This window comes from Anguilla anguilla, chromosome 4 (assembly GCF_013347855.1).
Source record: "Anguilla anguilla isolate fAngAng1 chromosome 4, fAngAng1.pri, whole genome shotgun sequence".
Lineage (NCBI taxonomy): Eukaryota > Metazoa > Chordata > Actinopteri > Anguilliformes > Anguillidae > Anguilla > Anguilla anguilla.
In genome coordinates, this window is record NC_049204.1 from 55,123,403 (window position 1) to 55,136,153 (window position 12,751).

Genomic DNA, 12,751 nt, shown 5'->3' on the forward strand with positions numbered 1-12,751 from the left:
AGAATAGCTCCAATTGGCTTTGCCAAGTAGCCCAATGGGACCACAAAAACAAGCTCTACAATGCCCATAAAATCACCTCTCTGAACATAATAACTGAATTGCCTGAAGGGGTCATTAATTTACATTATTTCCCATCAGTCCATTACCAGGCATTAGGTGTTTCAGTTGACAGACCACTTTATTTAGCGGAAGCATACATTGAAGTACAAAGGAGTAATTTCAGCCTATTGAGTCATCGCTTATTCAATGGCAGTACAGCTAATCCTTGGCACCAGGCTACCTACCTACCATTAGGTAGGATGCTATTTAACAAGAGAAACACTCACAAGGCCCATCAAACTGCGCTCTAAGGTAATAACACGCACATACTAGGGGAGTGATAATAATCTGAGGATTATCACGACCACACCGAGCCCCCCCCCCCCCCAGCCACTAATCCCCGCACAGGGAGCTAATCTGCATCTCCCCCCCAGTGGCGCCCCTGAGCCGGGTCGCCGCGTTGGGGCGGGGCGAGCGGGCGGAGGCAGCGGCGGCGGCGGCGGCGGCGGCGGGGCGCGTGTCACGCGCTCTAAACGGACGCGTCTAGCCAGCGGTTGAGAGCCGCTTAAGAGGCCGACGGCGAGCGGAGCTGAAAGAGCGGGCCCGGCTCCGATGGTAATAAGCACCCGGGAAAAAGGCAATCATCTGTCTCAGGGCTGTTATCTAGCGCTACCGCTGTCGTGTTCTACAGCCCAGGCCCATGTTTTACACCCCCCACCCCCACCCGAACACCCACCCCCGGCCTCTCCGTCACCTTATCTCTCTCTCCATCCCCAAGAAAAACAAAGGAAGTCTCTGTCATTATGCGGGGGGATGTTTTTGTTTATGCCGCCAGCGAATATGACAGTCTGGTTACTGGCGTGGTTGTGGGTGAGCGTCGATTGGGAGCGATAGACATGTTTGGTGTTTTTTTTGATGCTTGTTAAATGTAGATCCCAAAGAGACAGAATGTGGAAAATGAATGTTCAAGCTTCCCAGACAAATCAGATTTATATGACCTTTCGGTGACCTTTTAAGGATAAACAGATCATTTAAATTGATGTTTCTGGTGCAATAACCAGGACTGCTTTGACCTACGTGACTTCTGCAAGAAAGAACTATATTATGAGGCACATTCCTTTCAAAATATTTTGTGTTCACTCTCCAGTGACCAATGATTTCTGATATTTATGTAAAAGTCAGTGAGCTGTCATATTAGTCACACTGGCATAGCAAGAGGAAGTGACATCAAGCTAGTGTTAGCAAGAGTCCCTGACTTTTTTCAGAATGCTGACCCATTTGTATGACTTATCCATGGCATTAAATAAAAATATTTTCAAGGATTCTCAAGGACATTCAGGGACTGTGGGAACCCTGCCTGCTGAGAGCGAAGCTCTTACGCAGAACAGCACAGCCGCCTGACCGCTCGTGTCCAGAGTGGACAGCGGAGGAGCGTATGAGAGGGGAGGGGAGCCGTGCGTCTGGGTCATCGGGGTCAGAGACGGGGTCAGGAGTGGCACGGCGGGCCGGGGCGGGAGCGGGAGCGATGGAGCAATGGAGCGATGGAGCGATGGAGCGATGGAGCACTGTCTGTGGTGCCGCCGGGCAGAGGGGGGGGGGGGGGGGGCCCGCGAGCCTCACAGCGACCGGGGCGCTGGGCCTTTCGTCTGCTCTCTGATAAAATCACGCCCGTCGGCAGCTCATTGCTATTCCAGCCGCGTGCGCCAGAGCTGTGTTCGCCGCGGGCAGGCAATTACAGCTCAATCTCCAGCAGCAAGTCCACTTTCCCTCCCTCCCTCCCTCCCTCCCGCCTTCCCTCCTCCCTCCCGCCTCACTCTCTTTCCCTCTCTTTCATTGATCCTTCATCCTATCGTCCTCCATCTCTCTCGCTTTGTGTAACACACCATCTTGCTCTGCGTTAATCTCTCCTCTGGTCAATGTCTGGTTCCTCTGTGCGTCCGGTCTGGAACTGCCCCAGCCTCCCCCCCCCCCCCCCGTCTCCATCGCCCACCGCCATTCACATTCAAACTTACGGAACGCACGTACGTCTGGCTTCCCGACAGTCAGATACGAGCTGACTAAGCCCCTCCCCCTCCATCTTTCTCCTCATTTCGTTTCCCCCCCCTCGTCCCTCCCCAGCCTCGCACCCCACTGCGTGGAGGAGGGACATCTCAAAGCGCCCACGCCCACGCGATCTCAGCGGCTTTCCAAAAGCAACGATGTGGGGGAAAAAACAACAGGAGCGGGCTCCTGAGGAACGATGAAGACCCTTTCCTATCCGCGGCTCTGTCTGCAGCGGTGAGCTCACCTGCTCTCTCAAACCGCTGAGCCGCTTCATGGAACAACTCCTCACGGACAACATTTGCATTGTTTTTTTTTTTTTTTAAACTCTCGTGGCTTGATGGCAGCGTTTTAAAAGGATACGCGGTATCGACGGATTCCGCATTGATCCGGCTCAGCGCAGGTGACCGATGGACAGGCTAATGTCTCTGGACTTAAACTGAGCGTGGCAGGCCTCCCCCTCAATGAACATGCACGCATTCGATCTGTATGGTCGCTTACCTACAGAGCCTGCCTGACACCCCTACTTACACGTCACATCCCCCCCCCCACCCACCCCCTGAAATTCAACAACATATGAAGTGCACCCCTCGCCCTAGGGCTCGTTTTACATCCCTGCCAGTGCTGGAATGAAGATAATCACTGAGGGCATACGCCAAGAGCCAAAATCCGTGGACAATGGCAGCATTTAATTCAGTGAAAAAATCGTGAAAATGATGCCAAACATCCAAATTAAAACGGGACCACTGCCAACAGTCTCTATGCTGCTCTACAAAGGCTAAGAGTGAAATGAAGAGACATGCACTGCATAGCCAAAAGAATGTAAACACCTGACATCCAACATCTCATCCAAAATTATGGGCATTAATATGGAGTTAGTCCACCCTTTGTGGCTATAACAACCTCTTCTGGGAAGGCTTTATACTGGATGTTGGAGCACTGCTGCAGGAATTTGCTTCCATTCAGCCATTTGCTGTTGGCTTTCCAGTTGATCCCAATGGTTTTGGCTGGGGTTGAATCAGGGCTCTGTGCAGGTCAGTCAAGTTCTTCCACACCAATCTCTACAAAACCATTTCTATATGGACCTCGCTGTGTGCCCGGGGGCACTGTCATGCTGAAACAGGAAAGGGCCTTCCCCAAACTGTTGCCACAAAGTTGGAAGCACAGATTTGTCTAGAATGCCATTGCCTTAGGCTTAGCCTTCACAGGAACTAAGGGGCCTAGCCCAAACCATGAAAAACAGCCCCAGACCAAGGGGTGTCCAGATACTTTTGGTCATATAGTGTAAAGCATGTGCTGGCGTGTGAGTGTTTGAGTCCCCATCCCAAGTCCAGGCCACATCTGTTTGGCCGGTCACCTTGGAGGTCAGTCCTCCTCTGGCCCACGATGCATTGCGGCTCTTGACCTACACCTGGCTTCACACCTGACACACAGCAAGCAACAGACCTGTTTAAATATCTCCCTGCAGCACTAGGTTTGCCCTCTGCACAATGTGACAGTACAGGTCTTTGAACAAGAGTTTTTTAACACTGAGTTAGGGAGCACTGATTGAAAGAGGCCTTTCTCTTCGGCACAGAACTGCAGGGAATGATTACAACAAAACAGGCCGCAAACTCACATCGGAACCATTCATTACCAGAGGCAAATCAATTTATGAATAAAATTAGCATATGTTCATGACTCCCACAATACTTATTGTGACAATGAGCTTCAGCGCTGATTGCCAAGAACACTTCAAAGTGTTGAAGAAAATGTGAAATGCAAAAGGAAAAAAGGTGAAGTTAGAAATGTAGTGCTATATTCCATCGGCGATTATGTGACCACAGCTTTCTTCATTCTCAGCAATATATCATCATGGCTTCATAATGAAAAGCGTGGAACAGGGGAAGCTGAAGGAGTAATATAGTGGAGTTATTATTGACTTTGATTAAAATTTTATATATTGATTAAACTTGTCAACAAAGGTCTTTAATTTTTAATTAAGGCATGTATATGAATGTAGAGTGCAAAACTGGTCTTCACACTGCCAGTATATTGTTTCTACCAGTCACTGTTTAAATAATTTAAAATACCCAATTGCATTTTATCAGTGCTCATTGCCGCCAACTCTGCTATTGATTTGGTAGAGATCAGACAAGCATGTGCTCTCCTCCAAAGTGTCATGTCAGCTGCTGCCTATTACACCACCACTTTAAAAGACCAGCTCAGACAGACGCGAGTCTGAGGAAGACACTTGTAAGGTACCCAATCGACCAGCGGTGGTCACCGGCCCACAGGGAGAGGGACCGAAACCCTGCCACCCCACGCAATGCCACAATCAGCACTGGCACGGCCAAATCTGGGCCCTGCAGACTGGCGTGCAGGGCCCATCCATGCACTACAACAGTGCCTGAACAGGATGAGCCACCGAGCAACCCCCACCACAGGCACTGCTGCAGCCCAGCCAAATCAGAGCACTTCAGAGGCCCAGTGGAAATGGTATGATGAGCCTCTCTTTGGGTAATTTGGGTAACTTCACCTATACATTAAACAGAGAGACCTGACGCAACTTCAGACAGCATAGCAAATGAAGAAGGGTCCATTAGCCAGGGTCCACAGGGCACTGAACCCATCAGAGGAAAAGAAGATCAAAGGCAGAACATGCCAATTTCCCAACAAACTGTGGATCTGCTAAATGCCTATCTGTGTGTAGAGTGACGTCTGTCCGTAGTTTATCTGTATTAAACTATCACTACAGTAAATCGCAAGTGCATATGTCAATTAAGACATTTAAAATACAGCCTGAAGCAAAGCAGTTTCCCAGTAAATGCTTCAGTTTGGGGTTAAAGAGCTAACATTTGGAAATGAACGAATTAGCAACGTTGAAATATATAAATAATGAAATGTCTCAGCCAGCTTAGCCCTGGACTTTGAATTTATCGAGTTGGACAAAAATCAATTTTAGCAGACAGCACCAACAATCTATTTCAGAGATAGCAGCAACCTCAAAGCCACAGCCATGAAGGAACAAATTCTGAAATGGCTATTTTGCCTTTGTACTCTTCCATTTTTGTGATTAAAGCTGGGTGTCAGTATAATTACACTTCAGCTGAGAATGGTGTGCTTAGAATTGTAACGACAAGTCTCTTTATCCCGGCTTCTCTCCATCTCCTGTGTGTTCCAGATTAAATGTTTTCTCCACCTCTGTCCGCAGTCCGCAGTCATAAAGAAAAGGCTAGTTGATTCCTTGCTCTGCTCTTGTGCTTTCCATCCCCATAATGATAAAGTGCTGACATGCACACAGAGCTCACTCTCTGACAATGGACAGGCTCTGCATCCAAGGTCAACCCTGCGGTCTTTCTGCACATCCAACACACACTCAATGGTGCACACACTCCAACTCTCTCTCTATCTCTCTCTCGATCAACAACATACACAAACGCACACATGCACTAACACACACACACACACACAACATGCACACACGCGCGCAAACACACACACACACACACACACACACGTATACATGCACACACACACACACGTATGCACACACACACACATGCACGCACCCATACACACGAAAAGATAGGACGGATACAGTTTCACACCACCAGGAAACATCTAAATGGACACAGATATTATCGATACACTGTACTTTTTTCTTCTAGGTAACAGCAAAATAAATGACTCTCACTGGCTGTCCTATTTCTGAAATGATTAAACAAATTAATTTAAAAAGCCTTTAAAAAACATTTAAACTAAAATCCTGTTACCTTCCATGTCAGGAAAAGAGGTTTCATATTCAAAGCCATGGCTCACATATCTGTACAGTCATAATAGTCCATCATCCTCACTGCCCTCTTCATATCATACCTGGGCCTCAAAGCCAAACAAGCGATCATCTCTCATTAAAAACAGAACTCAGTTCCAATAACAAATATTTCCCTGTGGACATACTACTGTGCACATTTACATTCCTCCAGTGAAATATATAAAAATGTACAGTTCGGTGGATAAAACAAGGATGCGCATAAAAAGCATGAAGCAGGCTGTATCATTAATGATAAATTATGAATTGCCCTAATAGGAGACTGCAAGGTGCAAAATTAGACAGAACAGTGCTGCTCCAGCTTTTTAAAGGCATACTATGCAGGATTTTTAGCCTTGCTACAGTTCTGTTTACGATGAAAGAATACTCCTCTGCCATCCTCAACCTTGCTCACTCGCCTCCATTTTAGATTTCATATCTGTTTTTATATCCCTTTTACTTTTATATCTCCTTTTTTATAGCTATCGTCATTGAGAGACAGCAATTCCAAAGTTGACACTGGTTATTGAACGAGCCCTGTCGCTTCGCTTTGCTGTACTTATGCTTCTTCACCTCCACCACTACAGAAGCTACCAAAGAAATAAACGATTCACTGAAACATTCCAAACACATTTTAGAAGAAGAAAAGCAGGCAGAGGAGCATGGATGCAGAAATGAGCGCAACGACAAACTGCCAGTGCATAATACATATGCCTGAACATGGTTATTTCATATTTTTGAGGTAAATTACTAAATAGTATGCCTCTAATGTGACTTTAAGAAGCAGTGTTCATGGGGCACTGAATGAAAGTTGGTGATCCCAGTCAGTGTTGCAGCCGAGTTGCAGGTTAGCAGGAAGCAAACGCAGGGCTGGCCTCAGCTAACCAGGTCACAGGGCCTATCACAGCATGCTTATCTGGCCAATCAGAGACTTCACCACCTCAACATCACTGCAACATCCTGTGCCCTCAGGCCAGGAAGCTAGCTCCCTTATAAAATCTTCTCTGAAACATTCACAAAGACTTCACTGCACTTCATTTAAAAAAGAGTAGCAGCTTGGAAAACCTGTTTAAGAAATGCATATTGTATCTCACTGCTTTCTCGCACCAGCAATAGAATGTGTCCGTTAAATCAGTTCTAAACTAGGACAAAAGAAATACATTATCTATTACACTGTTCTTCACCTGCATCACTGTTCTAATTCACCTGTTACACTGCTACACTGCTCTCCTCCAACTGTTACACTGCTACACTGTTCTCTTCCACCTGTTACACTGCTACACTGTTCTCTTCCACCTGTTACACTGCTACACTGTTCTCTTCCACCTGTTACACTGTTACACTGCACTCGTTCACCTGTTACACTGCTACACAATTCTCCACTTGTTAGACTGGTACACTGTTCCCCTCCACCTGCTACACTGTACTAATTCACCTGTTACACTGCTACACTGTTCTCCTCCACCTGTTACACTGCTACACAATTCTCCACTTGTTAGACTGCTACACTGTTCCCCTCCACCTGTTACACTGCTACACTGTTCCCCTCCACCTGCTACACTCTTCCAATTCACCTGTTACACTGCTACACAATTCTCCACTTGTTAGACTGCTACACCGATCCCCTCCACCTGTTACACTTCTACAGTTATTCTCCAACTGTTACACTGCTCTTCTCTACCTGTTACACTGCTACACTGTTATAATTCACCTGTTACACTGCTACACTGTTATAATTCACCTGTTACACTGATACACTGTTATAATTCACCTGTTACACTGCTACACTGTTATAATTCACCTGTTACACTGCTACACTGTTATAATTCACCTGTTACACTGCTACACTGTTATAATTCACCTGTTACGCTGCTACACTGTTATAATTCACCTGTTACGCTGCTACACTGTTATAATTCACCTGTTACACTGCTACACTGTTATAATTCACCTGTTACACTGATACACTGTTATAATTCACCTGTTACACTGCTACACTTATAATTCACCTGTTACACTGCTACACTGTTATAATTCACCTGTTACACTGATACACTGTTCTCTCCCACCTGTTACTGAGCTACACTGCTCTCCACTCCAACAAATCTGTTATTGCTGCCCTGCTCTACCACACAATTCCAGCTGTTTTCTTTTGCATTCACATTTCACTTTTTTCATGCACTCATTTCAGGCGGGATTCAGAGCGGACTCCCAGCCCGGCTCCCCGCGGCTCTCTTCGCTCGCTTACCTCTGTGAGTGCTGTAGAGGGCCGCGAACGTGACCACGAAGAAGGTGGTGGAGTATTTGCCGGCGTTGACCAGGTGAGGGAAGGCGCGCTTGGTGTCGCGGTAACGGCGCAGGCACTGCACGAAGCGGAACCAGGCGGGCAGACACTGGATGATGGCGCGGACGCCGTACGAGTAGCTGTGGCACATCACATCACCTGGCGAGAGACGGGGAGCACACCCTAAACAACGAGCTCCGTTTACCCACGGGACACCACCACCAGCTCAAAACACCGCACAGGCCTGTTTATATCACACCAAACAGCTTTGAGAGAAAAAAAAACATTTTCTAAACTCTATAGTGGTTCACTTGACCGGGAGTTCATTTCCTAAACTGTGTGCCTTTATGAGTCTCTTGGCAGACACAACCGGTGAGTAAATCAAACAGCCTCCACATTTCACTTGACAGCGAACATAAAATTCCAGGAGTTCTGGACTTTGACACATGAAGGAGACATTTCCAAATTATCCACAGTACTATTATTTTTAGCTCTTCGCCTGAACTGCAGGAAAACAGAAATAGAGATGAGTCTGGCGGCCACTAAAAAGCGCACAGCAAGCAGTGGTCAGAGCCGCACGGCCCAAGGCTCTGAGAAACGCACACGCGTTGTTCTTTCCCCTCCTCTTTTTCCTGCCGCTCTTTCCGAGCAGACAGCTAATCAGCACGAGGGTCGCAGACCCAAACATTTCCACTTAATTACCTCGCCGCTGATTGCTGCGCCGCGGCAGAGCTGAGGAGATTGCAGGGGCGAGCCTTTAATGGCTAATTTCCCTGACACGCACAGCTAAAGCTGGGGAACTCCTCCGCATTAAAGAGTGATTATGTTCCCATAATTTCTGCTGTCTGAACCGTCTCTTTACCGACCCAACTGTAATTCATTTAGAATAATGCTTTGGTCAGCAACACTGGGAAAGATGTAAGGCTTCCTTTAGAAGTGCAAGGGATTGTACAACAGTACAGAACTCCCATCTATCGTATAAGACCATATGTTATGTTTCTGTGTTGTGATGTGGCCCTACGCAGTCTGTGTGTTGTGATGTGACCATACGCAGTCTGTGTGTTGTGATGTGACCATACGCAGCCTGTGTGTTGTGATGTGGCCCTACGCAGAGCCTGTGTGTTGTGATGTGACCATACGCAGTCTGTGTGTTGTGATGTGACCATACGCAGTCTGTGTGTTGTGATGTGACCACACACAGAGACTGTGTGTTGTGATGTGGCCCTACACAGAGCTTGTGTGTTGTGATGTGGCCCTACACAGAGCTTGTGTGTTGTGATGTGGCCATACAGAGACTGTGTGTTGTGATGTGGCCATACACAGTCTGTGTGTTGTGATGTGGTTGCACGCAGTGCGTAGTGATGAGGCTATACGCAGAGCTTGTGTGTTGTGATGGTGCTCACCCTGGTGGTGGGGCAGCAGTCCGTTCTTTGTGTTCCAGTTGAGCTCAAAGCTGTAGTAGCAGACCAGGTACTCCAGGTCCATCAGCACAAACACCAGGGAGTTGAGCTGGTCTGCCAGCCAGAAGTCTGCGAACTCCACCCGGTGGAAAGGAGCTGTGAACACACGGAACTGAGAGGGGAGGGGAGGGGCAGAGAGAGGGGAGCAGCAGGTCAGACATGCCGTAGCCAAGGAACTACAGAATTAGCAATAAGTAAATGCAATTAATACGCCCCTACTTTTTAATGCTGAAAAGTGAATGTTATGCAGTATTTCATTTCATTGAAATATAATTCTCGGTGCAGAGCATTTCCAGGTAGAATGCATGAGAATTCATCTCTACAATTCCACATCCAGGACACTTTGGTTACACCTTTTTTCCCCTCCTTTAGCTCGGTTTCAACATTTTCTTATTACTGACTTAACAATGGTAACAAATTACAGAGTCATAATTCCCACTAGCCATGCACACAGTACACACTGCATTACAGCACACAAGGCTGTCCCGAGGCAATACAGTCATCTGTTAGACAGCACTTTTCTGACACTAATTTGCAATGCATCACTGCGGCGTGACAAAGCAGGGATAGCGCTTTCTAAATGAAGCGGAACATGTGCAGCAGTTAAGCCCTGCAGCGCTCCCATTTTCATAAATGAACTGATGAATGAACCCATTAAAATCCTAATGGGCTGCAAACTGGAGAGCGGCACTGGGGCTGCTCTCATTGATGAGGTCCATGGACACAGCTGGGGCTGCTTTCATTGATGAGGACCATGGACACAGCTGGGGCTGCTCTCATTGATGAGCTCCATGGACACAGCTGGGGCTGCTCTCATTGATGAGGACCATGGACACAGCTGGGGCTGCTTTCATTGATGAGGACCATGGACACAGCTGGGGCTACTCTCATTGATGAGGACCATGGACACAGCTGGGGCTGCTCTCATTGATGAGGACCATGGACACAGCAGGGGCTGCTCTCATTGATGAGGAACATGGACACAGCTGGGGCTGCTCTCATTGATGAGGACCATGGACACAGCTGGGGCTGCTCTCATTGATGAGGACCATGGACACAGCTGGGGCTGCTCTCATTGATGAGGACCATGGACACAGCTGGGGCTGCTCTCATTGATGAGGACCATGGACACACCTGGGGCTGCTCTCATTGATGAGGAACATGGACACAGCTGGGGCTGCTCTCATTGATGAGGACCATGGACACAGCTGGGGCTGCTCTCATTGATGAGGACCATGGACACAGCTGGGGCTGCTCTCATTGATGAGGACCATGGACACAGCTGGGGCTGCTCTCATTGATGAGGACCATGGGCACAGCTGGGGCTGCTCTCATTGATGAGCTCCATGGACACAGCTGGGGCTGCTCTCATTGATGAGGACCATGGACACAGCTGGGGCTGCTCTCATTGATGAGGACCATGGACACAGCTGGGGCTGCTCTCATTGATGAGGACCATGGACACAGCTGTGGTTGCTCTTATGGGGTGGGGACTAGAGACAAGGTTTGGGCTGGCTCTCCAGTACAATGTGTACAATTACACCTAATATGGCCATCTGTAATTCAGGTGTCAAACCTATTACTGATGACCCAGGAGCATCTTTAAAGACTGAACTCAGCAGCTACCACCTTATAATAGATTTGTTGGTAAATAAATAAGTAGAACCCCATGTGCACACAGTAAGAAGCTGACCTTGTTAAAGACATTTTTTGCCAACGGCAATGTGCAGGATTAGCGTGCTTAAATCCATCTGACACACATAGGACACCCCCTCATCTGGGGTTGGCCAACACAGACATAAGGCACAGATACTGTACTGCTTCCAGCTAGCCTCAGGTAAGGCTGACCAACAGCTGGAGACCGAGTGCAAACATGCATACTCATGAGCCCAACGGATGGGGTCTCCATGACGATGACGTGCACGCGCGTGGACGTGATGGAACATCGCAGCCCACACGCCGCGCAGCCTGCAGGGCACAGCTGACATTTCACAGGCGCGGCCGTCTGTGCACACGCGTGTCGGCCTCGCCGCCGCCGACCAGCGCCGCAAATGCCACGGCCCATCGATTCAGCGCTGTACATACGAATACTCATTACTCTGCATATCAATCACATCTCCCCCATTCCTCTGCCTCTAGCCCAGCCAACACACCCAGTGCTGCTTTCCTCCAAAGATTCAATCCTGGAAAACTGAGAAATACATGTACCCCCCCCCCCCCCCCACCACCCAGAGCCCCAGTCAGAAGGGAGGGGTGAGGCGAGGGGGGTGGGGAGGACTGGCGGTTATCGCTGTAATGATTGCGCGGTCACACGCTTGGCGGCCGCAGCGGCAGGAAGGGCGCAGTGTTCCATTACGCTCTGCCGTGTGTACGGTACGCAGCGCGTCAGCGACGCTCGGACGCGGATCCGATATTGGACGAAGGGAAACAGCCGCGTAAAGACGGAGGAGCTGCATCTGAGCAGGGCTAATGCGGACCCCGTGCGCACGCACAAATCAGGCGTTCTGGGACGAGCCTGGATTTGCGCGTAATGTAAGAAGCGTTTATTGACCGTCAGAGCTCCAGGTGTTACGCACCATCGCTCTGAATCACGACGGTAAACCGTAATGACTCGATAACTGCAGCAAATAATGAAATTAAATACGCAGTCGTGAAGCGGTTTGCTGGGAAACGCTTTCTAACGCATCCTAAGCAAATAAAAGGAGCTAACCTTGTTTTGGAGCTAACACACACACACACACACGCAGCCAGGGGAAGATGATAGCCAATATAACCGTTACCGTGAATGGTTTTTTATGAGCGTGTGGTCACATGATCCACTGACATGATCCTGCACCCTCAGGGTGTGTGATAACAGGAATCCAGTGTAACTCCGGGTGACTGGTCCCATCCATCTTACATACACTTAAATACTCAATGCGCTGCACTTCAGAGATGCTGACGGATGTTCACTCTTCTTACTGAAATGAATTCTCGCTAGTGGCAGCTCGTGAGCTGGATTCGGTGCGAGGGGGCTGGGGCATAAATATAACAATCCTGCTCAAAGCGTGCCAATTATCTATGTGATCCATTGGCAGGTGATTTTAAAGTTCTCTCATAATGTCTCAAACACTGTTCCCTTTGTTACATTATATTAAA

The 12,751-nt window shown here is 48.3% G+C and overlaps 1 protein-coding gene across 1 annotated transcript in view; it reads right to left on the reverse strand.

Moving 5' to 3' along the window:
* The window catches only part of xpr1a (xenotropic and polytropic retrovirus receptor 1a), a 94,798-nt gene that overhangs the window by 12,610 nt on the left and 69,437 nt on the right, over positions 1-12,751 (reverse strand). The window contains exons 10-11 of the mRNA XM_035414628.1: positions 9,557-9,725; positions 8,118-8,312 (exon numbers count right to left, since the gene is read on the reverse strand). Coding sequence (XP_035270519.1) covers positions 8,118-8,312; positions 9,557-9,725 — 364 coding nt within the window. The remainder of the gene's footprint in view (positions 1-8,117; positions 8,313-9,556; positions 9,726-12,751) is intronic.